We start from the raw sequence: 26,585 nt of genomic DNA, 5'->3' as shown, positions 1-26,585 counted from the left end.
CTCACTCTGCTCCCTGACCGCAGATAACCTCACTGTTGACATGCATTAAGGGTGCTTAATCTCAAGTAAACAGGATTAGTCTTGAGGAAGTTACACGTTTATTCAGAAAAAAATGTATTTAAGTACTTAAAACAGTTTTAATCCTTGATTAATTGTTTTAAGTAACTCATCAAATAAAAATGCAGAATATTTGTAGGTCTTTGCTTCTCTAATGTGAAAATTAGAAAAACACTCCATACATTTCTGAGATGACGGCACACCAAGATCGTGTCCAGCTTCAGTCATGGATCTAGGGATGGCAATGTTGTCTGTTGATCGGCCCACCACTTTACTCCAGACTGAAGTGTCTCGACAACTATTGATTAGTGATTTTCTTTTAACAGATTACCACATTTCTTTGGAGATAAATCCTATTGACCCCTCTGACATTTCTTTTTGAGTGAAGCATTTCACTGCCATGAAATGTTGTACACACATTCATATTCCCTTCAGGATAAATTGCAATAGTTTTGAGCAGCGTGCTTTGTGAGGCTGTAATTTCTTCTCAGGCTGATGTGTGTAAGTAACTGGAAAACGAGCACCTTTGGGCTTTGAGAAATTGAAAATGGCATTCCTACTTATTATTCTGACATTTGAAAGACTGAACAATTAATTACAGTCAACTAACCCCAAAAAAATAGTTTGTGAGCCCCTCATCATCGTCCATTTATTTTGAGAACGGCATTCCCGTAAAGTCTGCTTGATTCACTGCACACTTCAGCTAGATGCATATCTTCAGGTATCGGCTTCTGCAGTCATACCAGAACATGATTATGACTAGTGTAGCTGCGAGAGTGTCCCCACCCTTACCTCCCTCCTCTCATTAAGCTCATGATCTCATTTTCATCTTATGTTGATTGACACCACAGGGACGCAAAGCCCTGTAGAATGTGTCATATATTAGGAGACAGACTCACGAAGAGGAGAAGACGGCTCGCTGTAAAGTGTGTCCTGCCCCATCACCAGCACCCAGTGGGCGTCATTTTTACAATTTCATTCAACCAAATTCACTGTAACTGTGTGTTGTTGTTTTTTTTATTTGTCATCAACATGATTAATGAGTCCCATTGACTCTTTTTTGTGAAAATGGGAAGAAATGAATTTTTGAAGCCCATTTGTTGGAATGATTATGAAATTATATCTAGAATAAAGTGAGACATTTTTAGAAATCAGGCCCCTCGAGATCGTTCTACATCTATAGAACACACACCGCTGCAGTGTGTCTCTGAGCCGGCGTTCATGTTATGTTTTTATGTCATCTGTTTGGGTTAGGCTCCTCTTACATGGCACGCACACTGCTGCTCTTGAAGCACACCTGCATTTACCCACCTTAACAACTGCCAGCTGTGTGTTACCTTGAACTCTCATCTCCACTCATTTGGCTCTTCCTGTTTGACAGGAAACGGCGGGTCAGCTGACCAGACAACGCCGCACACCTGCAGCCCCAAATGCACCATTATCCGTGGAAACATGCACTTGTTTTGACAGCAGCCAGCTATTTGTCCCCTCCCTTCTATGAGTGGAGCACTGGTCCGTGTGGAGGCCTCTTGCTCTCACTCGCCAAGCCACATGGTTTCCCCACATTTCATCACTCTCCTTCCCTTGTGGGCAGCCGCGCCAACAGCACTCAATGGCGTGGGAGGGCTCTGAAACTTCAGAAGTCGTCGGGTTTGGAGAGGAGGCCTGAATTTCCTCACTCCCCTTGCTGCCCCCACCCCAACTCTCCCTCAGAGTCTCTGCAAGCAATCTGAGAAGTGGCTCAGCTCATACACAGAGCAGTCTGTGCTCCGCTTTCATGATCACAGCCGTCACAGGCTCCTCCAGGGACACGACCCCTGCTCAACTGTCCACTAGAGCCTCGAAGGCCAGGCTGCCCAGACACTAAGCATGACCCCGTGATGTCATACCCGAGCGTGTGCGTGTGTGTAATCCAGGCGAAAGGGTGGTCGTATGTCACCATGCAGTGTAAACTAACTGTCCCGGTCTTGCAAAAGGTCTGAAGGTTTACAGCTGACCTCAATTTTAAAGCCGTCTGTCTCTGCTGGGGCTCTCTCCTGTGAAGGTGTCCAGTTACCTTTAGCAGAAGCTGTGGCGTTCAGTTTGAGTGCTCACACCGTAGATCCTACTATCCTCTTGCCAAAGGGGGCACCTCTCGGTTGAAACTCAACAACTATTTGACGCGAGAGGGCTTGTGTGGCCTTGATACATCCTTTCTACGTGGGAACTGTTACTGCTCAGACATAACAGCGGCTGAACTTTAAAAAGTCAGCTGTACCTCACACAGTTTGTGGTTTGGGCTTGCTTTAATCTAACGAAGTGTGTGGGTGAGATTCGATGTGACTGCTACCTCCTACAACAGTGTAATGTTTTAATGAACACATACAGATTCTTTTTTTTTTTGTAGAGCACAATGTCAAGTTTGGGCTTCTACTATTCAGCTCCTCGGGTCTTATTAGATAACACTTACTCAACTGGAAATGTTTTGTGGCCGGGTGCTACTGCTCAATTGTTTTTCACCCAGACCACATTTGAGCTGCCAAGCGGGGAAAGGCACCAACCCCAAGAACTAGCACAATCATTCAGTTTCATGTTCGACTTTGTTTTTTAAGAAAAGTTCCACTACTCAAAAATAGTCATTGACTATTTGCTGTCTTTTGGGGGAAATGGAAAATCACACAAAGCCGCAAACTTTATGCAGGGATTTGAAATGATGGCAATTTGTACAAACCAGTATCCCACTGGTAGTGTTAACATTAAATTCAGGACTACAAGTAGTTTAAACATATTGAATATAACTTTTAATAATGAAATGGTGAGGGACATAACATTATAGTAGCCTTTGTTCATTATAGGAAAGCAGACGAATCTGTACTGCACCTGAAACATCTGACACAAAACTCCCATAAGTAATGTGGGACATTTACTGACTAAAGAAACTGAATGAGATGTGATGTGAGTCATCGTTAGAGCGAGTAAGACCAGCGTAACCTCAAGAGTGACCAGCACCCTGTCATGTCAGTGCTGATGGGGGTTGTGGACGAGAGTAGTGCAGAACATGGGCACGGCACGCCCCTCCTGTTGTACTCCTATCTTCTCTCAGAACACAGCGTCCTTTCACTTCTGTCACTCCGCTGATTAAAGGCCGGGGGGCCCCGAGTGTGTCAGTCTGCCACACAGCACGTTTACAAGGGTTCTGTTTACCCATTTCCTTCTCGACTCATTACACGAAAAAGGCTTAGCCAGGGAGAAGCAATAGCTTGCATGTACCCCAGGCTGCTCTGTGATAGTGTAAATATGACCTCACTGTGCAGGCATACAGATTCTCAAGCAACAGCATCATTTTTAAATCCATTAAAAGAGTATGCATTGGCCCTGCAGGCGACTCTAATCCCACTGTTACGCTTTGTGTGGTATTTTAGCCTAGAGTATAGCATGTCAAGGAATCATAAAATTACTCAGCCAGTTTTTAACAAAGTGGCTTTCCTTCCTCAGTGGCACTTTGTGCTTTCAAAGAATGACAAGTATTGTCACAAGTCTGAACAAACAGAAGTGGTGTACAAACGTACTGGAGCTGTGAGTCAAAAAGTTTAAAAGTATAATTGTTGAGGTTTGCACAGGCACCAGAGTTGGGGAGGGGAACAAGACAAACGCAGCAGCAGCAGCAGCAGCAGCAGCAGCAGCCCTGACACATGGCCCACATTCACAGCCGCCTCCCACGTCACTGTGCTCCTCAGAGAAAAAGCCCCTTTTGTTTCCTAACGCAGAGAGGGAGGGAGGTCTCTGGGGTGAACCACGGCTCAGCTCCACCACTCCACCCGCCATCAAAAAAAAGAAAAACAGGGACCGGACTTCCCACCCCTGCCCGGCGTCCTCCCTACTCACTCCCCGCTTCAGCACACAAACACAGGCTCATCAGTAGGACCACTACTACGGTTGTGATTGTCTTTTCCTGCTACTTAATTGGGTCAGTCTGCATTGTTGCATTAAAGACGTCTCTAACAATGACCTTGCTGTTAATGCATGTGCTCTGCTTATAGCAGTAATGGAAGAATTCTTTGTCTCAATACCACAGTGAGGTCCTGCATTAAAATGTATTGAGTATACTAGTTTGATCAACAAGATATACTTAAAAGTATCAAAAGTACTTACAGAATTGCAGATGCATTAACATGTAAGCATGCGTTTGGTAGTTTCATCTACTATTGAATACAACAATGCATAATAAGCTCATTATAAATTGGAGTAAAATAATACCCTCTGAGATGTAGTTAAAGTAGAGTATTTGATATCTTCAGTGCATCATTTTATATCCTGCCATTATCTAATATAGGCAGTCACCCTTTATATGCAACTATGCTGCATCCAACATTCACTTCACACTCTGGAGGTGGCTCACAACCCAGCAGGCAACCCACAAGTAAAGACGCTGAAATAACGTGAATACAAATGACACATTTAAAAGTGTGTTTATTTGTATAGAAATACGCTCATGTTTTACATAACTCTGTAGTTACAAATCGTAAAAAGGAAGAATATTAACGCTATTAGCATCACAAAGTTTCTCTCAAACAAACAGGAGCTTAGATCTCAGAGAGAAGCCTGATGTTACTGTGTGAAATGTTAAGCTCTTCAATATACTTTACAGGTTGTGTGCGTGCAGCTTGTTGCTCAGTAAGAGTGAAAGGGGCTTTTTTCCGACAGTAGCTCTCGAAGTAGTCTCCATTTCCGTCCATCATGTACCCATGTACGACTGAAGAAGGTCAGAGGAACGGACACTTGTTCTAGTGCAGAGAATTTATACAAACCTGCTGTGAATTCTCTCCAAATGTAGTACAATGAAGGTAAATCAGGGTTACAGAGAAATGTTAAAGACCCCAGTCTCTGAGCCAACATTAATATCACTTTTATATTCATCAGTTCTACTATCTCCACCTGAATCCGTCCTCTCCTACTTCCTTGTTCTCCTGAGACAAGTTGAGATACCGCACAGTAGGGGAAGTAGCTTCTGACTACACAAAGTCCCCAAAAATGGACATTTAGCTCAAAGCTTCTGCTCAATCTCTCCTTGAGAAAAAAAAAAAAACAAGTGCTGGAACGCTCATTGCATTAGCTTTCCACTTGCATTGTCCTTAAGACTATCAGTACTGTTTTACTGTACCACCTGGTGATAAATTTTCAGTCCCCTAAATTAGCTTCCCTTGAGAGGAAGACAGTCCAGCTCAGTTCCTCTCAATTTGCTCAATGTCGAGCTCGCCTCCAAGCTGATACACGTCCTTCCTCATGCTACATAGCCCGGCCCACAGAGGCTCATTGTCCTTCCCATTGGTTGTCCCTGGCATCACGTCTCCGCTGTCTGTGGAGTTCCAGTCCGCCTCCTCGATGGTGGGGTCAGACGCCACGTTCCTGCTGATCTCGCCCTCTTTGGTCTGAGGCCGAGCGTCCTCCAAGCAGGGTTCGTTTGCAGACGAGTCGTCGGTATCGCACTGAACGGTGCTCCTGAGAGTAGAGAGGGCCTGGCTTGACTCGCAGCTGTCTTCGCTTGTGATTCCAGGGCAGCTAAGGCTTTGGAAATTCCGAAGTTTCTGTGGAAGGGCAGAAAAGTAAATTTATTTTAGAAGCACAAAATTAACGTTCTCAAGGAAACAAACACGCACTTAGACAAATATGTGAAATCTTTGGTCTGGTAGGAGCCCATAGTCTCCATGGTGATGGCATATTTGGTGAGGAAATCAAAAACATTTCCTTCATCTTGGACTTTGACCCATGTCCTAACTAGGGCACAAACAAAACTGACAGGCATACAGCCATCTTACGAAAACAATCCCTTGACTGTAGTCATACAGTATGTGGGTGAGTCAGTGAGTTCAGAGCTGGACTCAGGGCAACCACCACTGTAATATAAAAAAGTAATAAGATTTGAAGGGTATAAATTTAGCCTGCATTACATACTTGAGCAACTGGGAGTTGGACAAGTGAGAATATGCAATGTGGGGTCCAAAGAGAACCCAGGCGGCAAGTGGCCAGATACCCAGAGGGCAGGCATCAGTCATGTCGGCCTTTTGACTCTGCTGGCCTTTCACTGGAGCTGCACAATGAACACATACATCTGGGAAACTCAGAAACTTCCTTGGGCAAATCCACATGTGCCAGCGCTGCTGCAGGCAAGTCCTGTGACAGCTGTGCGAGCTGGAGTGAGAAGCTTTATGACAGAGGCTTATACAATCTGTACAGCTAATGTGGAGAAGGCAGGACAGCTGCCTCATGCCTGAACACTACGGTGTTGGGCGAAAAGGACACAGGAGAATAGGGCCTCTGTGAAACCTCCTGTCACTTGTGTGCTTATGTAATACTTAACAAGTATGGCACTGTTGCTGATGTAGCCTACGGCCAAGTGACTGAACTGCAACTAATCAATAGATTAAAGAATAATCTAGACTTTAAGACTAAGTTTTAATTTCTAAAATGTCAGACAATAAGGACAAATGCTGAGAGCGAGAGTCGTCTTCTACCTGCTTATTTTGTCTGATGATATGAGATACGGACAGGATGCAAATCCACACAAATCTATCCGTGCAATTTGCAGTGGTTCTTGAGATATTGCGGTGTAAAGTTATGATCCACCTCTTTGAGCCAACTATAGTGAGGAGGGTTCATGCACCAGGCAGCAGTAGATCAAACAGGGCCCTGTTGTTTCACTTGGCGCTGGTCAAGTGGGTACATTTGTCACACCAGGCTTCGTGTCACGTTGCCATCTTCTACATTAGCACTTCAGTATCAACCGTGAGACTTCTGACCAAACTGATAAGGCTGTGAGCAGCCGGGACTATAGCAAGGAGGAGGTGTTCTTCAGAGGAAGCTTCAGACAGAGAAAGAGACTTTAAGCGTCCTCACACTACTTACTCCGCTGGTGTCTGCTACCTTCCCTCCCCCAGAATGAAATGGAGAAGAGAGCAGAAAGTCTCCTCATCCATACTGACCTTGACTCTCCGTCAATACAAGCTGATCAATAGCTCATGAGGCCTGGTTGTGGCAGGGATCCACCCACTGAGCTGAATTTACAGAAATCAATATCTCTTTACCCAACACACATCTCCCCTGTGCGACGATCTATAACCTCTGCCACAGCTGCTCTACTTCCTGACATTCATGGAGCCGCAGTGAGCCACGCAGAGGGTAGCAGTTTCTCCCTGGGTAAACTACACCGCTGTGGCGTGTGGATGAGAGGACACTTTAGAGACACACTCAGCACTGTGACCAACCTTTGAATAGTAAGGTGACTTTGCTGGTAGGGTGACGTGAGTGAAGCACGATAAAGCCAAGCAAGTTTGGTCAATCGTCACAAGTGAACGTCTTTTCTACTGCGAATTCCCGAATCTTCACAGCTACACACTTCAGACATCTAAGTTTGAACTGGTCAATTTTTCAGTCTACGGTCTACAGTTTTACAGTCTCCAAAAGTGTGTGAAAGTCATTTACTCCAGCTCTAAACCAGAATCACTTGACAGAAACTTCAAATTATCTTTCCTAAAAAAAAATAAATAAATAAAAATGATGCAACAAAAGTTTCTTGTGGTTTCAAAAGGCGTTGTTCCTGAACTCAACACCAACATCACAACGGTCCTTTTTTTTTTTTTTAATATAGAGGAACAGAGAACACAATGCAAGAACTGCAGGACAGATCCAGTGCGAACAACCTCAGCATCCTGACAATCCTCTGTGAAAATATTGTCAGTGGCCTCGGCTGAGGCTTTTCTCTCCACACTGACCTCTTCACTGTTTGGAGCACGTGTGGTGTCTGCTTGGTGTCTTGTCACAGCAGCGCTGTTGTTAAGACACTGCTGAACTCTGGGTGACTTTCTCAAAGGGGCCAAGTCCAGCTCTGTGTTTATGATGCACTCGATGTACGTGTGAAATTTTACTGTGTGCCTGTGGGGCAAAGAGCCTTCCAGGACATGGAGATTAAACAGATTGTCTGTTGATACATGGTTGACTTCACAAATGGATCAGTGGTTTCATAAGATCATTACCTTTATGAATACAAACTCATCTGATCCACTTATCAAATCATCTTTGTCCAGCAACACATTAAAAAGGCCATTCTTTTGCTTTGTGTTCTCCAGTTCTGCAAGTGGAAATACACACCCGCATTATGGAATGTGACCCAGAACAGGCCTGCATGAATGAACGATGGCCTTCATTTAATGACAGTGCCTGCAGAAACACTTTTAGGTGTGCTGAGGGAGAACAGACACAATGGCGTGACCTAAGTTGGAAGTGTTTGTTTATCCAACATGGAAGAAGCAAATTGCCACAACAGTGGAGTAAAACTAGAGAACGTCAGTGAGTCTGATGGACATAGCAGAGCTTCCAGCAGGCATGATCGTTTCCTCACTTGTCTCATGCACTAAACAGCTCTTTTGGAGCTGTGAGAGGGCCGTGGCAAAATAACTACATTAAATAACTATTTATAAATATAGTGAAATATACAGAGTACATATTAAGCATTAAGTGATGTGAAACAGGATATATTCCCTTAGATTTTAAAACAAGCTGATAGAGATTGTAGAATTTTTCTGTGATAAATCAGAGTATGTTGGCCTGATTTGTGATGTGTTTTACAAAACTTTTAAATACTAACCTGGGTCATCTTGGCCAGGTCCAAAGAAGGCCTCTGTTTGTGTGTGTCAGCTGGTCTTCTGCGCTTCACACCAATCTTCTTGTCATTGAGGACACACGGCTGTGAGCGACTGCGGGCGAGACCCCCCTGTCCACCGCGGCGCTCCAACTCTGGAGTGGAGTCGGGGGAGCTGGGCGGCGAGGGTCCACGAGGCTCAGGGAGGCAGATCTGTTCATGAGAGAGGTAGAGGGGCTGCGCTGACGGCTTAGAGGACAGGGGCATGGAGGAGGAGGGCGTCAGGCTGGTAAAAGCAGTGGGGCAGGGGAGACGCTGGGTGAAGCAGGGCAGTTCCAGGGTGTTGGAGCGGGCCGGCAGGCTGAAGCTGGAGCTGCGCTGCATGGCCGGGAAGCCGAGCTGAGCGTTTGCCACACCGCTGCGCTGGACGCTGCCTCCACTGTGGCACCTCCTCTTCTCCACTGTTGTCCATACACGCGAGCTCTGAGGGCGCCAGGTAGAGCGGCAACTACCGAGCTCATCTGAGCAAGACAGGGACCGGCACTGCCGCTTGCTGGGGGGTGCAGTAGAGTGCGAGGACGCAGCCTCAGTCAGGCTGAGGTCTTGCAACAGGCTGGTGATTGTGCTTGAAGTGGAGCCAACATCCCAATCCCAGTGGGTAGAACTTTTGTGCACCTCAGGCAGGACATCCCATAAGCTCTCCAGGCTGGTCCCAACAGGCCTCTGCTGTAGGACACAGCTGTGATCCACCTCATGCCACCGGCTTGTCTCTGCAGCACAAGACCAGATTTGTTTTAATTAAATGACCTTTAATAAAAATGAGATGACAGACAAGATCACCAAAAATATATGAAATGATTTCTAAGCTAATTTGCACACCAAGACCCTTAGTTTTTACTGAAAATTTACAAGGTAGCGATTCACTGTCAGCTCGCCAGAAACCAGAAAGTTATGTTTATGTATCAACACTTGTTTTGGAAAAGTCTCAAGTGGCTTTTTGCATATGACAAAAGGTTTTAAAAAAAGTTGAATTATATTTATGAATGAACTTTACTTCTATGGGAAACGTGGACTACTTTGTAAAATGTTTCCCTGAGGCAACATGCAGTGTGTGTGTGTGTGTGTGTGTGTGTGTGTGTGTGTGTGTGCGTGTTTCCAGCTGTTCTTGTTCATTTGTACATCACTTTGGACCAAAGCTTCTGACAAATGAATCAATGTAAATGTATCAAACAAGCCTCCTGACATGAGAGAGTAAGTCTTGAAGTAACTCAGCAGCTCTTATATAAGCTTGCAAAATTTCCCTCCTCTTAACACTTTTTCATCAGAAGTGAGATCATCATTGCTTGAGGGCTGCAGTTTTTTTTCATAGTGTCAAAAGGAATTAAAAAATATATATATCAGGCTCAGTGTGCAGGGTTTCTTCACATTGGATCACAAATTCAAAAATATGCATACAAATTCAGACTTAGTGTGAAAAAACCATTTAGAACAAAATATAATATGGGATTGACTTGAGCCATGAACCTCTGAGGGGCAATGGTCTTAAATTTGGGGAGAATCTTGGGAAGAAAGGGCCATGGTTTAATGATCAGGAGGTTATGTTTGGTAACTTCAGCATGGACAACATCCATGACACTGCTCCAGTACGGGTCAGCGCATTGGTCCCAGCATGTGTGCTTTGTATTGACACTACTCACTGCTTTGTGTGATTGGCACTAAAAATAAATCCTGTCCTCCGGGCACTGCTTTAGTGTCACAGTCTGTAAGCACAACTAATTGGAAAAGGGAACGGAGCTTAATGTCTAACTGACTCGATATCAAACCTCTGCTGGAGCATAGCTTGATAAAATGTCAATAACCCATCATAAACATTCTGACAAAAGCTTATCATCTTGGGGTTTTTTTTTTGTCTAGACCAACAAGAGTTCTGTATTGACGGGCCCAGCACCATGGAGACCGTGCCAGGAAAGCACCTGTTATTGCCACAACAGAAACTCTCTTGAATCTCTAAATGGGTCAGCCAACTGAACTGGTCAGTCAAGTCTGAGTCAGATACTAAACGTCAAAGCCACTGCCCACTCCTGGTATGCAAAAAAAGTCTATTCTTCTCCAGTGGAAATAAAAATCCAAAAATACCATCATCAGTACGCAGGCAGGATGAAGAACAAAGGGCAGTGTTAATAACACCTACTGGTAATGATGTGTTCGCTGCCAGTCTTACACACTTGATGTTGTGGACAGACCACCATTTAATCTTACAGTACAAAGCCTGTAAAGGCTGTTACATGTCCTTGGCTTTAGAGCATGCAGGAGTGCCATGAGATCCCTGCTAAAGATAAGCTACTAACGCATAGATGTTAATGCACATTTATCTTGGCAAAAACACCTGTCAGACATGTTTCACATAATGCTGTGTGACCGTCGACCAGATGCAGCAGCAGCAGCAGCAGGCTGGCTTGCTGCCGATAATGCCCACGAAATGTTACAATACGACAAGCCCCTGCAAACCACTGCCGTCACTAAACACCTGACATTTTCGGGCCTCTATGAGCTGCTGAGGACCCTTTTAAGTACGATTACATGTCAGGTCCAGGTTGTGATGAAACGTAAGGCATATAGATGTGACTACTGTGACTCAAAAAGGAAGAAGAGTGGAGAAAGGCACGAGGGAAATTACAAAATATAACAACATTTTTTCAGCTCGCAGAGATGTTGCTGTGGTGTATGATTTACAAGGTAGCAATTCCTTTAATATCTCTGGTGCTGTTAAAGTGATGAAGTACCTTGTTTAGTCAGCCATCTAAAAACAGACATCTCTGTTTTTTTACAAACAGTTTCTCCCCTAAATATCCAGAGGCTTAACTACATTACTACTATGGTTATTTTACCACTAAAATGATCCATATCACTCTTACAGGTGTGAGTGTGTATATTGTAGAGAAAGATGGCAGACTCTTACCCATGAGTCCACAAGTGAATAGTGCAGTCCCCTGGCTCATGGTCTGTGCCTGGAACTGCAGAAATGCAAGAGAGATTCACTGTCAGCTCGCCAGAAACCAGAAAGTCACAAACAGGTTTGCATAAAATGTGCAGGAGGCTCTAGCAACAACAAGTAAATAACTCCACAAGTAAAAGTTCTCAAATTTCAGTCATACATACGCAAGTTCAAAATTTTCTGCTTGTGTAATTGGCCCCAATAGTGTGTTGCAACATTTTTTGATGCTAAAAGAAGAAGACTGAGTGCAACCCAACAACAGAGAGAGTGAGTTCCACCATAAATGCTTCTTGATTGACGCTCAGTCCCAGAGCGTGATGACTTCATTTCACGTGGCTGAGAGGGCAAACTGGTGGGGGAATTTTCTCACTCAGAAGAGGGTTTCTGCTGCATGGATGCTGATTAGAAAATGAGTCAGAGCTGCTCAGCCTTGTGGAACTAAACTACTCCATTGTCATTTTGAGTGAGATAAATGGAACACGGAGGATTCAACACCAGATGACAACCGCCCTGCTGATAACAGTTGGCAGCTATTATGATGTAATTATCAGTAATTGTAACATAAACATCCCTTATTCCTAATCTTCAATTCCAAATAGTTCTTTTGACATCACTTCCTGACATCCAGCAAGGCAACAAATTTGACTCAGGGGAAGCTAAAAGTCAAATTTAAGCTCTGATTAAAGTTGAAAAAAATAGGAAAATGTAATGAAGAGCCATAAAGCTGCTGCGATGAGGGGCTGGCAACTATTTCCTGATTTAGGGCGGCACCCTTGTCATCTTCCACCTTGACAAGCACAGTTGAGGCCTCTTGGCAAAGCTGCACATACACATAAAATGACACATTTCACACACACACAAAAAAAAAAATGCTTACACAAGTAGAAAATAACCTCTCACCGGGCCCAAATCTGTACTTTTGGATGTTACATCATCAGCACCCTTCTTTTCCAGTGTTTTCTTGTATATGATCACCATGGTGACACACATCCTTGTCCGAAGTCGTTCCAGTGAGGGCAAGAAAGGCTGGTGGCCATCTTCACGGGCATGGTGTGAGCAGGCTGGTTTCTCATAAGATAAAGACAGCAGCCCTCAGCTCCTCCAGGAATGTGTTTCACTCCTTGGCCCAATCCTGAGCGGACACACAAAGATGAGCACAGGATTAGAATTCAGTACATTTCTGACATTCTGTCGACCATATAAGTAGAGAACAATCCAGCTGGATAGGGGAGAACAGATCCCCTGGGTGGAGGCTCTCAAACACACGGTCAATGGAGAGCAAACGAATTACTGTCTTGAGGTAATATTCAACTCAAAATGCAATGGATTCCAACTGCAACATGGAGTCACTAAAAAAAACTTCATCAAGTATCAAACAGTAGAACCTTTTCAAACCCCTTCTGCAGTGTAATGAGTTTCTCTGCCTCTGTGTGCTCAGCACGCTTCCCACAGTAGTTACTTCACTTCTGACAAGAATTATGAAGATATTAGAAGGCGATAGTGCTACCATGTACATGTCAGAAGTGACTTTAGCTATGTTTGGAGAAACTGTCAAGAGAGGGATTATGCTGCAGGAGTGGTTTGAGAAATGTCGATGCAATTCTAACTGCTGTGGATCCAAGCAGTCTGCAGTCCATTGAGGAGCAAGTTACAAACTGCAGGCTTTGCGAATTTGATACTAAAGACAACGACAAATTGTTGGTGTACTCCACTGAAACCTTAAGATCCTCTCTCACAGGTTATGAACACAAAATCTGCAACTGTTTGAAATCTGAAGTTACTGTAGCCCTCCACATTCTTGAAAACCTGCTCAACATTTACAAAAGTAGAAGATGAAAGTGGAAACTCGAGAAAGGTCGGTGGTTTTACAAGCTCCTTTAATTCTCAAGTGAGCGAGCAAACGTTACCAGCAAACACTCGCTTTGATTCGCAAGGCGTCGCCATATGTTGGTCTGTAAATTGAAATGACAGAGCACTTTCACTTTCACATGGTCTCCCCACCGTGTCGCCAACACAGGAACGCTGTAACTTGTTTTGTTCTTGTCTGTCCATGTGGAGGATTATCAGTCACCTGAGAGAGCGAATTTCCTCAAAGTGTTCCACACTGGAGCGCACAGAGAGGAATAGAGCAAAGTCAAAGTTGTGTAATTGAATACTCAGGGGCTGGCTGAGAATAGCTGACCTTGCGGTTATCAAAACAACCCTCTTCGCATTAGTGCTGCACCGCGGTTACAGTGAGACAGCTGATTGGCCACAGATGTAAATCTATATAATCATCACAGAGGGTTTTTTACTACCACCAGATCAGTTCCACTTGAAGCTACGTCAGGTCGGGGATTGAAACAAAGTGCACAAGACGGGCGTAGGATGACTGCAAGGTCAGACAGTGTCTGTTTGAATGACAGAACAACTGCAAGGACAAAAAAAAGGGGGAAACAGAAAGAGACGGTGTATGTGAAACAAAAGAGTGCTCTGTGCAGAAGATGAGACACCGTGGGAAACAAAAGAGGCGACATCAGAGGTTGCGGGTGGTGGGGTGGAGTGTGTGGGAGGGGGCAGCATCACAAGACCCTGAGGGAGCTGACACACGAGAGGTGGTGTTTGCATTCGGCATATGATTTCCATCACCAACACTTATTGCCTCAGGAAAACAACTTAAACACAAGGATGTTTTTAGCAGAGGAGATCAACACAGTTCAAGGACATCTGGCAGTTTTAAGTTGTGGCCTCTGGGAACAGAAAAGGACTGATCAAAGCTTGGAGCTGTACTGGATCAGGCCTGCTTATACTGTGCGTGACCATTAAACACACAGATCTGTGTTTCACTGCAGAGATAACTGGGGACGTGCTGGAGACCGTTGTTTATATATTGCTCTTAATGGCTTGGTGATGGATGCAGATGGCACTGACACAGAAAGAAAAAACCTCGCCCAAGAAAAATTTAATTGGCAAAGTCAAGAGGAGCTCTTCAATGTGATGTTTAGACAAACAAAAAGGGACACTAGATGATGTTTTCCTTCCCTGGAAAAAAATGGGAATAGTCTAACTGCAGCCTGACACTCTGGACTCTAAACTGTAAACAACATCCATTACTTGTAGTTACAGAGAATCACAACAATTTATCATCTTTCTCATGCTCAGGCATTACGTTTATATCCCATAAATCTGAGCTGAGTACTTTAAATGGGCGAGGTTTATAACATAATTATAAACATTCCTCAGCTCCATGACATAACTTGAACACACAATTATAAAAAGCTAACCTAACCAGTTTGTGAATGGAAAACATTTTAAAAAGTGAAGGCACAGGACAGTCTGCTTTTTCTTGCACGGGCAAAACTGTGAAGCAAATGTAGGAGCCATTATAAGGCATGATTTCCACGATTCACCCCATATTGAATACACTACTGTGTTCAAAGATGCAAATGAAGCTATGATCTGTCAAATCTAGAATTTCTACTCATGGAGTGCCACTCCCCTCCTGATGTCAAAACCCCACTCACCTCCATGACGATGCTGCCATTATCTGGAGTCAAAGGGAGCCTCTAAGCGTCTGTAGTCCGATAGCTCTTTATCTGGGTTGGGGCAGCTACCACCGTGACAACTGAGAAGTCTAATCTCTGAGAAGGGGAAGAGCGTTGCAGGACGCTTCCCCTCAGACGTGGCTTTCCATCACATGCATACAGGCTGCTGGCTGACTGCAACAAAGTCTGCAGTGACAGCGGCCTTCCTAACAGGCAACAATAACGCTGTTTTGGACAAGCTGACGGGACTCCACACTTCCTTTGTGGTCACCAAAAGCCTTTAAACCATCGCTACTTTGGGGTGTCAGAAATAGCACGCTTTTGCACGGCCTAAAGAGCGCTAGATGGGACAAGAGAGGAAACCACAGAGTCGATTGGGTCAAATATATAGCGGAGGCTATAGTCAGCTCAACTTCCAAAAGCCTGAACAGACCCTGCTCCATTTTCTATACCAGATCAGCTACAAGAGCACTATACTGTAAATGACACTTTTGTAAGACTCACTAATTGCAGAAAGACTGCAGACTTAGCCATTACAACAGGCTTCTACACTGCTGTCACCCATGAGAGCTCCATTTCCCAATTAGAACAGCTCTTCCATACATTGTTCAGACTGTAATCCCATGAGTAAGGCCAACATTACATAAGGATTTGGCAGCTTTGTGTCTGACTGACAATTAGAGCTAATACTAATCCATTTTATAGCACTTGGACAGCTGGTGAAAAACAACACTATTTGATATCATTATTGCACCTTGTGCAGGCTTCTGGGCAACACATTTCTGAAATACTTATCTATTTTGCATCTATTTTTTGAGTTATCACACATGCTTAAACTTTTTTTATTCAAGTTTTCAACTGAGCTAAAACTTTTGAATTTTCAGACATTCATTCAAACACTGACATTCCTGCATGCATGGCAGTTGGATCTGTGTCCTGCTCTCAACAATCCCAGGATTGTGACCGTCTCAGTAATCCGAGCATCTGCTAAGCACCTGAGACGGCCCGACTTGAAACCTAACTGAGGGATTTGTGCTGCTCTTCATCACCATAACACTTGTGAGAGAAATGCCGGGTATAAGTTTAGCTGACCCCTTCTACAAAAAGATTCCCTAGAGGAAAATATGCATGTTCCTGAAAAGCTTGTTTCCTCAAGCCATTGCCTCTGGTGGCCTTACTTGTTTGCATGTTTTAACAGTAAGGCTGTTAAACTGCTCGGGGCAAGTAAAATATCCCATCAGGCTAGCAGATCTAACAAGTCAGTTGCCCAGCCAAATGGTAAAAAAAAAACAAAATATGGCCAAAAAATCTCAGATTTTTATACAACACCAGAGTTATGGTTTGGGGGGTATATGTAACAATAGTTGTTGCTTTGCATTTATGTCCTTGTTCTGTTTTGTTTACTTAGATAAAGATTAATAATGACATTAGCCATTACTTTAGCCTGTGTTGTTACTTGATAACTGCAAATAAGTAAAACAATTTGTATAGGGCAAGTTAAAATTTACTTTGAGCAAGTAGATTTTTGACCCACTTGCCCAGTGGGGAAACCCCCCCCCCCAAAAAAAACCACATTAACGTTGAACTCTGCTATGAGTTGTACGGTTTGTACAGGATCCATATTTGGACTTTCTAGTGTCATAAAGGTGGGTGTGTTGACGGAGGCCATCATAAAAGCCTGCATATAGATAGTTGCAGATAGTTGAATTGGCAAACCAGTTCTGCTTTTTCTGCAGCACGGAGCGTCATTTTCACTGTGAAAATTGAAGTTTTTTGAAACCCAAAACTTTCTCTCTTGGTGTCATCATTAATTAGGAGCCACAAAGGGCAGGTGCCACCAAATTTTGCCACAGCTGACTGATTGAAAAAAAATGTATGAAACTCATTGTAGGGCGCAGGCTAGCCCACAGCTGTCCGCATGTTCACAGAAATTAGGCTATGTCAAACAGGAGGCACACTCTACATTTAAAGCAGCGAGTGAATAGTCAGAAATGAGCATGGCTGGGAGGCTTCAATAGTAGTTATCAGGCTCAGTTGAGGGCCTGGGGTACAGCCAAGGTCTCACAAGCATGCAGCTGCCCACTTACCATAAACACAAAGGCTCAGCATGGCTATGCATGGCAGCCAAGGAGGCCTACGTTTTAAAGCAGGCCTGCTGTTTAATTATCTCATACATAATCACTTGCACTGTATACATTTGTCCAGAACAAGAGCTTTGTTGAGCTCTGTAATCGAGGCTTTCAACACACCTGTCCAAGTTGGAGAGAAATGTTGTCCACTTGAATGCTAAATCTAATAAAGTCTTTTCATTACAAACCGTTGGAGACACAACATCCTTCTACTTCCACAGCAGAATAACGCTGCATGTTAACAGACCCCAATGTGAATAAATAACATCCGATGAATTAACTTTGAGTCAAAATTAAGTTTGGAGGGCAAAGAGCGCTCTTGAGTTTTATATGCAAGAATATATCTGTCCCACCACACTGCATTTTAAGTGACTATATATATATATATACATACATCTAAATATATATACATATACACACACACATGGAGAAACACATGAGAAAGTGTGGGACCCTTTTTCTTTTTTTCAGATAAGAGTTTGAACAATGTCATAGCAGTGGTATTACAATACACAGGATCTTTGCAAGCCATAAAATTGTTGTCTAAATATTTTCAGTGATATGGACGAGCAAAGAGGAATCATCTGCAAGCTGTGATAGGCAGCCTCTTTTGTACTTAGCTAAAACTATTCAACAGTTTTTCAGATGAGCTTGCCAGCCCTCCAGGTGGATGCCTCTCAGTTTCAGAGGAAAAGGCCCAGAAAACTGAGCTTGTCCAAGTAACCAGTACAAACAGTCCCTTAAACCCCTTTTCCAAAATCCCTCATGAAAGGGAAATGAGTTTGGCAAAGAAACTGGTGTGACGGGAGCTCACAGAATGTTACACGCAGGCTACAGAGCAAACAGGATTTTGAACTCAACAGAAAGGCCACAAGCAACTGGTGATAAAATATGAAATGTGCATGGTCAAAAAGTAAAATGATGCATTTCTACTTAACAGTAAGTCCCCCATTTTCTCTTTTTAACTTCTTATTTGTGCACGGTTGGGCTACATGTGAACAGCAGTCATAATCATGGCCATGGGACACTCAAGAGTTCAGGTTAAACAAGCTCTTTGTGTTTATGATCCAACTGAGCACTTAAATTGCTGAATCTGTTGGACTGTATGTCAGCCAGCCCCGTCTTCATACCTGAGGGAAAGGTTGGCCGGATAAAGCTTCATACCTGAGGGGAAGGTTGGCTAGATAAAGATAAGACAACAGCATTCCACTGCGACGGCACAAACTGTAACAAACAAGAAAGTGGGGCTGAGACAGACCCAAATGACATGGTATGGAGGCATGCACCCGCGGCTGCTGTTAACAAGGTCTTATACATTTGCCACCAAACACTGCTAGGTCTGCCATGCAGGAGTGAACCCAGTGTGCTAGCCAAATCACATACAGGTGCTTTTGATCTAAGGAGGCTGGTATCTCTTTGCAAACTCCATGAACACTTTATCAAGTAATCTGGTTGAGTTTACACTTTTTGGTCAGATGTCAAACATCCCAGCATACTTTCTGCTCCTGCCTCTAGAAGAATGTATGAATGAAGAATGGTGGTTAAACTCCATGTGTGTGTGTGTGTGTGTGTGTGTGTGTGTGTGAACATGTTAAAGCCTCATATAAACATCTTGTCACCTTCCCTACAACTTTTCATCACATTGTCTCTTTAATAACCTGCTGAATGGCAATATAGACATAACATTGGGAATAACGAGCCGACAAAAATCAGTTCAAGCTGCCTTTTTGTAAGTGATACCCCAGACAGGGCTGAGAGGACACGGCTAAAGCAGAACACATGACGAAAAGTTGCTAAGCTAACTAATTAGAGCTGTGTTACAAAGAAAACTTTGTTGCGGGTCATTTCTAATTAAAATTGTCAGCATGAAAAAAAAGCACAAGTCGTGCGAGTCACACACTTTCAAAATCACAAGGGAGCATCGCACTTTATGAACTAGCTAAAGTCCTCAAGTTAGCTAGCACAGAAACTTATTATTAGACCAAAAACTACCACTCACAAGCATCACGGTGAGCGCCCACGGATCTCCCAACAGCACCGGGCAGCTGCTTAGTCTCGCCGGACCATGTTGGGTTTTTGTTTGAGCAGAAATACAGAAGAAGGCGTCAGGCAGGAAGCAAAGCGAGCAGGTCACCTCACGTCCTGCTGCAGGCGGCTCCTGCAAACTACAACATTACCACAGCGCACTACTGTCCAAGATTGCACGCTAATGAGCCTGTGACAACATACACGAGCAATACCACTTTTGACAGGGGAGAGGGGTGTCCAATAAGTTATTTGTACCACTAAAACTTTAAGCTTGAGCTTTATAATTTGCGTGATTTGGCTTATTTATAGCTTACATTTGCTTTAGATTTACCTTGTGTTGGTAAAAAGAACAATATTAATTTCTGTAAGACTTTTTGTAACACTGTCACCCCTACTCCTGTAACTAGTGGTCTGATCCACCCTGCAGTAATGAAAAGTAATCACAGTTTTGAGCTGTGCATATAGACAAGGCACTCACACAATATACAGAGGTGTAACATGATAACCTGCAAACTGTGTGTGACTTAGACAGCCAGACAGAGGGAGAAGGAGAGTTATTTTGTGAGGGGGAACTTTATATATGGCTTCATCACAATGTATATTTAAAATGCCACACACACATATATGTGCAACAAGTACATATACCAACCTGCAAATAATATAATATTAATCTCAGTATAAGTGGTTCCAAGCCTTTTTACTTTTTGATCACGTTTGAAAATGTATCAAAGAGAGATTTGTCCTTGTAATCCTGTGACTCTTTATGCAATTTGAAAAGCAGGCCTAAAGAAGTAAAAATGTATTTCACAAGAAAGAAAGAAAAAACTACTTTTAGAGACAAGATTTTGTCTTCTTTTCTATCCTGTTCATCATCTGGTACCACAGTACTTTCCAAGGTTGGAAGCCACCTCCAATACATCTTCTTCACAGATGTTTAGACACTGTGTGTACAGTGTGAGCCATTGACAGATAGACACAAAATCCTTGAACGCATGAAAATTGAAATAAGCCAGTTATATTCATAATAAAAAAAACCCTGCATAAAAGCAAAGCAATTAGATATTATTGTGTGTCGGCAAAAGCTGCACCAGTAAAAAGATCAACAAATGTGTCTGACCATTCCTAACCTGTCACATCACATGCAGAAAGATAATGTATTTTGTGGGGGCTGAAGTTAACACACTGGGCCTCTCAAGGGTGGGGAGCTGAAGCTCACCCCTGGCAGACACTATTGTTAATCAAGGAGTAACATCTGTTGTGTGCCACTAATCTCCCCCAGACTGTCCTCCTCGGTTTAGACTGTCTGTCTTTTGTGTTAAAGGGCATCGGGGATTTGTCTCCTCCACTACCTAGGCTACAGTGTGGGGGTTACAAGTTGTTTTTTTTACCAAAACCCCTTCAGCAGTCTGGAAAGTAAGCATTTTTGCAGACATATACAGCATACATAACACAGCAAACTTTGCATGTTGTGTTTGTAGTCCTAAAAGGCGCTGATGACTCTTCAGGAAACAGATGATCAAAACAGCTCATGGGAGAGAAGCAGGAGTCTTGCAGTTCAAAAAGTTTGGCAGTGTGTGTTGTGGCTGTCAAAACCATAGAGGGCAGTATCCACCAATCACAGCGCAGCAAGACGGAACAGAAGTGTAATAGCTGTCATGTGTTGGAGATATAACAAGCCTTGATTTAAGTTTTTTTAGTCATTTCTCTTTGGCTTTGTTAATGTAACTGTAGCTAACATATGGTTAACAGTAAATAAGAAGTGAGCTTCCAGCTCCCAGTACTGACACCCCATGCAGAATGCTGTATGCCATCTGTGGTTCACACTGGCCGAAGACAGATGGCTAAAGGACTCCTGTTACAGGAGCCATGCCTTCTTGACTTTGATGAACAATTAATCCTCTGCATCCTGACAAAATTCATCCTTTTATGAAGATGATGATTTATGAGCTTGTTTTTTAATCATAATATTTCAGGTAAAGCAATGCAGATAAAACATGTAGCCCTGTTCACGCATAGTGTTCACATTAGTAGTACGCCTATTCTATATGCAGTACATTAAGTTTGTTTGTCATTCCTAGAATGTATAAGATTTGAGCACAAATCCAAAATACATAGTCAATGGGAGGGTGAAACTTGAGTAAAAGAAAAACACTGACACCATTTGTCAAAATGCAGAAGTACATGTGTTTACAAACGGACTTTTTGCAGCTCATTGTGGAAATTATTCTCTGATGTTCCTCAGTGGGGATACTGTGTCCTGACTGTACTGTACTACAGTCAGGACACAAAAAGAGCATATGGCTTTCATGGTGCTCCATCTAAATTTCAATGCTTCTCATCTACCCCACTAATCCTCTCCTATAATGTTTATAGCCAAGTTAATTGAACTGGCACAACTCTGTGGTTTTGGAGATCCCTTCTAAGAGGCTCTTAGGTTTTTGCCAAAGTATGCATACGGCTAAAATCTCCTCAGCATCTGAAAGAGGTGCAGCTGTTCCTCCAGTAACGGTCTCTGTGACTGTGTGAGTGAGGTATTTGGAAACAGGACCACTGAGCTCTGAGCAGTTTATGTGATAAAGTGAATCAACAAATAATCCATTCAGTCTACCTTTTACACATTAAATACTGTAGGGGTCAACATTTTGGATATTTAATGAGAGAAAGTCGGTTCAGTCTTTGCCTGATTTAACGATCAAGTGCTCAGTATTCCTCCTTTTTGTATATTGACACTGGCAGCGGTGGAAGAAGCACATACATGTTTAACATAAAGTAAAAGTCAAAACACTTCTGCATTCAAAACTTCACAAAAGTGCACTATTATCAACAAAAATACAAAATAAATAGAATTGCCTCTTTCCAGTTATTATCTTATTGGATTAATATTATAAATGCAAACACACAGTAAAGGTAGTGTTTTACTGTAGTGAGCCAAGCTGGAGACAATTCTACCTACTTACTATACCATTAGTAGCTTAATCTGTGACAAGGATAAAGTGATAGAAGTATTCTGATCCTTTACTTAAACTTTAACAAAAGTAGCGATGCAATATAAAAAATACTTCAACACAAGGTTAAGTTATTATCAAAAGGGACTTACTATATCAAAAGTAAAAGTACTCATGCAGAAAAATGGTTCCTGGTATACTAATACATATTACATTTATGGATTACTATTGCTAATGCATTAATGTCAAAGTAGCATTTTGTTGTTGTAGTCTGTCAAATCTTCCCTACTTTATTTACTGTTAAGTAAGTAAATATATATCAGATTTCATTACCTGATAACATATTTTGTATATAGATTTAACATATAACTGAAGTTGTTACATAAATATAGTGGAGCAAAAGTGCAATATGATGTAAACCTGGAATATAATGAAGTGTATGTGTAATGCAGCATAAAATGGACACAATCAAGTAAAGCACCAGTATGTTACGTTAATAAATGCACTTATTTTCCATCTCTGGCCATTGGTGATGTTTACCTAAGACGACCTGAGAGATCAGAGCTCTTTTTCTGACGTCCGGCCCACCCGCATTCTCAGAAACAGTGAGCACAGTATTTTGAGGACAGTAATTGGTCTTCACGGTCTGCTGTGAGTAACAGATTTATTAAGGAACAGTTGCTCTGGAGTCAGTCAGTTGCTCTGCTTTGACACAGTGAAAACAAAGACATCATTTTACGGCTGCAGCAAGCGTATATTTGTTGTAGCATTTCAAGTGTAGTATGTAACATCTGCTTTTGTACCACTTTGTTCGCAGTGCAGTTTTATGTCTTTAATCTGTCCAGCCTTGTTCAAGGCTAGATATTAAAATGAATTTCTATACATATGAAATGTTATACTATATGTATTTGTACTTTGTTTATTGTGCACGATGTAACTAGAGATTTACCACTAAATAAATATTACATCTTTTTTACATTGCACATATTTTTTCTCTCATAAGCGCTCTCACAGTGATCTTTAAAAAAAGACATTAAATAAATAAACCTCAGTTAATAAAAAAAAAAAGAGTTCAGCTTGACTAATACTGAGCAGTTTGCACAGTTTTTGGGGATTCCTCTCCTTGAGAATCCTCCGTCTTATTCTCAATGTGCGCCTGCACCGACCTCCACAGCGCCCTGATGTTCCCCTCACCAAAACCTGTCGCCCCTCTTCGCTCTATCAGCTCGAGGAAGAAGGTGTCCTCTGCAAAGATTGGCTTGGTGAACACCTGGAGAAGGTATCTAGAGACGCACAATAAAAATGGAAAGGCTCAGCAATACTTATGGGATAAGTTGTTGTTGTTGAAGCTGAAACAAAACATTGTTTTACCTATGCAGACGTGCTAAAAAATGATTACTGTGAACAGCAGCATACTGATAAATAACCCCATGAGAAAGTTTCAACTCTTCCTATATGAGAAAATACAGACATCTGGAACAGGGGTTAGTTTAAAAGCATGACATATTACAGCTCTGGATTGCCTCTCACCTTCTTTTTTCAATGGATGCAGCCTGCGATGAGGGATCGCGGTGCAGGTCTGTGTCCAGGAGAATGCCATGCTGCGCCAGCATCTGGGGGTTGTGTCCTGCCTCCTCTATCTCCTGCTGTTTCCCCACCTGTCGCAGCACACAGGACAGGCAGGAGAGTTGATAACCACAGCAGAAGATGACACATTCGCAAATGTGGCCGATTAATATTTTATACGCCAATATATAATGTAATAATCAGACGTTGTAGACGCTGCTTTGGAATTGGACTGTGTGTGTAAACTTTATATGATGGAGCTGCAAATTGACGAGGCGGAGCAGCTCTTTAGTTCCACTATTAAAAGACAAACCTAATCTGTTTTCTGTAAGCAGCACTTGATTCGCACATACTTCACCTGGGTGTAGTAGGCAAGAGGGGGGGAGACAAACTGGACACCAGCTTCAGCCATCACATGTGCTGCAGAAACAATGTTTTTTGTGTACAACCCGATGTGCTGGATCCCCGGGGCCCCGTGCTTCTCCAAGAAGGTGTCCACCTGATTCTTTCCTGCAATATGCGTGTGCACACAGGGACGCAGCAGTTGTAATACCATGTGGCAGAAATGAAAAGTCTTGAAAAATGGAGCGGCTGTCGTTACCTTGCTCTGGCAGCGATTCTGCTATGACAAACTTGCAGTCGGGGTCTTTTTTGTTCGCAGAGGGAAGGGTGATGCCCACTTTGCTGCATTTCCAGTACTCCATGGCGGTAAGACGTAGACCAATGCCCTCCTGATTGATGACGAAACCTTCGTCCACATCTTCATCGCTGCTCAGAAGAAAAGTCATCTTTATTAATGACATGAATATAAAGAATACAACATTATATACTTTGAAAATACCAGTAGTTTCTCACCTGGCAATGAAAAACCTCTGAAAACCAAAGAGCTTCTCATACCACCTCATGACCTGGTGGGTTGTTGCTCTGGGACACACATAAGTTATGTGATCAAAATGTGTGATCGGACAAGACGTGTCCTCTTCTTCTTCAGAGCTGCAGTCCTTTTCAATGACATCAAACCCGGGCAAGAAGCTCCCCTTGTATTTTGTCCTGTCAATTAAGGTGTGGCACACATTTCCCACCACAGATTTGACCACAGAGTAGGTGACAAGGCCACTCTCGTCCTGAACTGTCGTGGGAGGTACCAGGAAGTTGCAGCCCAGATGGCGGAGAGCTTTGAATGACCTTTCCACATCCTCCACCTCGAAACACACGTTGCTGACAGTATCCACCGAGTAACATGGGCTGACATCGTACAGGCATTTCGTGTAATTATCTCGGTTGTATTTCCCCACGTTGACCCGCTGTGGATCACGTGAATACTCGTCTGTGATGCCCAATAGCTGCTCGTTCAACCTCACATTACTCTGCTTTGGTTTCTCATTCACGACGAAAACTGCCGCTCCTTTTCTGAAAGCCAGCTGCCTGGACCTCTCAGTTAGTCTGGTAGCAAACAAATTAAACTTGAATTTAGATACAAGGTCATTGGCTATTTTCTCCGCGTTGGAAACGTGGAGCGAAATGTGGTGTAACCGACTCAAGTAAGCTGCCATGATTGGATGAGACCGGCCGGAAAAAAAGGGGGCTGGTCTTTATGTGACGTTTTGACAGGAGGCGTGTCCGGAAATCCTCAAACAGTCATCACCATACAGTATATGTTGCAATGTTACAACATTATTAACAAGATTTAAGAAATATCCTTCAAAATAATGTAATGATAATAATTATTGTTGTTATTATTATTATTATAATCATGATTATAATATTCCACCAAAGTTTTCATTCAAAGATACAACATTTTGTCATGTGGACCCAGAAGATTTGTGTCATTTATTTTGGTTTTATCCCCATGCTTATATGTTTTGGTAAGATATCGGTTCATTTATTTCCCAGAATAATGTTTCAGCGTTTCCCCTTTCCTGTGAAAATGTATTGTTTGGCTTTTTTAATCATCCAGCTACCAAAACAAATCAAGTCTATATCAATAATCTGATCTCAATGCTTGCAAAATCGCATATTCATTAATGAAAACTTTCCAATCATAAACCAAACTAACAATAAAAACAGTATTTAAGAATGAAGCCAAACAATGCATCACCTCAATTCAATTTTCCAAAAATAGAAAAGCAATCAAAACACTGAACATATGTACCCAATATAACATATTGATGAGCTGTTGTTTGGGCGCTGTGATGTGATCTATGTGGATGTTCCTACCTCTGGCATTGCTTATTCATATGATGTCTATGTTTGTCAGGCTATTCGTCACTAAAAATATATTTCAAAAAAGTTCTACATGTACATGTGATTTTTCTATACATGATAAAAACTGTACTTTTATTTATTTGTTTATAAAATCTACTGATTTTGCTGTGTACAAAATAAATTCATAAGAAGTGCTTTGATTACAGTTTCTGCTGGGATTTCTGAAATGTTTGGTTAAAAGTCAAATTTTTTTAAAAACATGATATAACATAGAAATGTGCTACAGAACATAGCCAGTGTACAGTGGGCTAAAACCTCAGCAAATAGGAGTAAGTGTTTGAATTATATAGCACAGACTATTTTTGCCCTTTAATGTCCCAGTTCTTTTGAACGTCTCATGTTTTCTCGTTTAAAGGGAGTTATACTATTTCCGATAGGCCATGAAGGCAACGCAGTACTTCCCTTTTGTCCAATCGCGTTGAGCGCTGAGCCAGATGATTGGTGACGAAAGCAAGCGAGCGT

General features: G+C 42.6%; 2 protein-coding genes across 2 annotated transcripts; both read right to left on the bottom strand.

Annotated features, from left to right (window-relative positions):
- Nucleotides 1–4,489: 4,489 nt before the first annotated feature.
- fam53b (family with sequence similarity 53 member B) lies at nt 4,490–19,480 on the bottom strand. The gene is made up of 5 exons (XM_070851895.1): nt 19,319–19,480; nt 12,567–12,798; nt 11,631–11,685; nt 8,678–9,441; nt 4,490–5,621 (listed from the first exon to the last, which is right to left on the bottom strand). Exons 2-5 carry the CDS (start codon nt 12,654–12,656, stop codon nt 5,259–5,261), a joined length of 1,272 nt encoding a protein of 423 aa, XP_070707996.1. The 5' UTR covers nt 12,657–12,798; nt 19,319–19,480; the 3' UTR covers nt 4,490–5,258.
- A 3,790-nt stretch (nt 19,481–23,270) lies between these two features.
- On the bottom strand, nt 23,271–25,411 carry hpdl (4-hydroxyphenylpyruvate dioxygenase-like). The gene is made up of 5 exons (XM_070852151.1): nt 24,714–25,411; nt 24,460–24,626; nt 24,217–24,368; nt 23,823–23,950; nt 23,271–23,575 (listed from the first exon to the last, which is right to left on the bottom strand). Exons 1-5 carry the CDS (start codon nt 25,409–25,411, stop codon nt 23,374–23,376), a joined length of 1,347 nt encoding a protein of 448 aa, XP_070708252.1. The 3' UTR covers nt 23,271–23,373.
- Nucleotides 25,412–26,585: the final 1,174 nt, after the last annotated feature.

This window comes from Pempheris klunzingeri, chromosome 20, assembly GCF_042242105.1.
Source record: "Pempheris klunzingeri isolate RE-2024b chromosome 20, fPemKlu1.hap1, whole genome shotgun sequence".
NCBI classification, from domain to species: domain Eukaryota; kingdom Metazoa; phylum Chordata; class Actinopteri; order Acropomatiformes; family Pempheridae; genus Pempheris; species Pempheris klunzingeri.
Note: the sequence above shows the minus strand (reverse complement) of the source record. Positions and strands in the feature narration are given on the sequence as shown.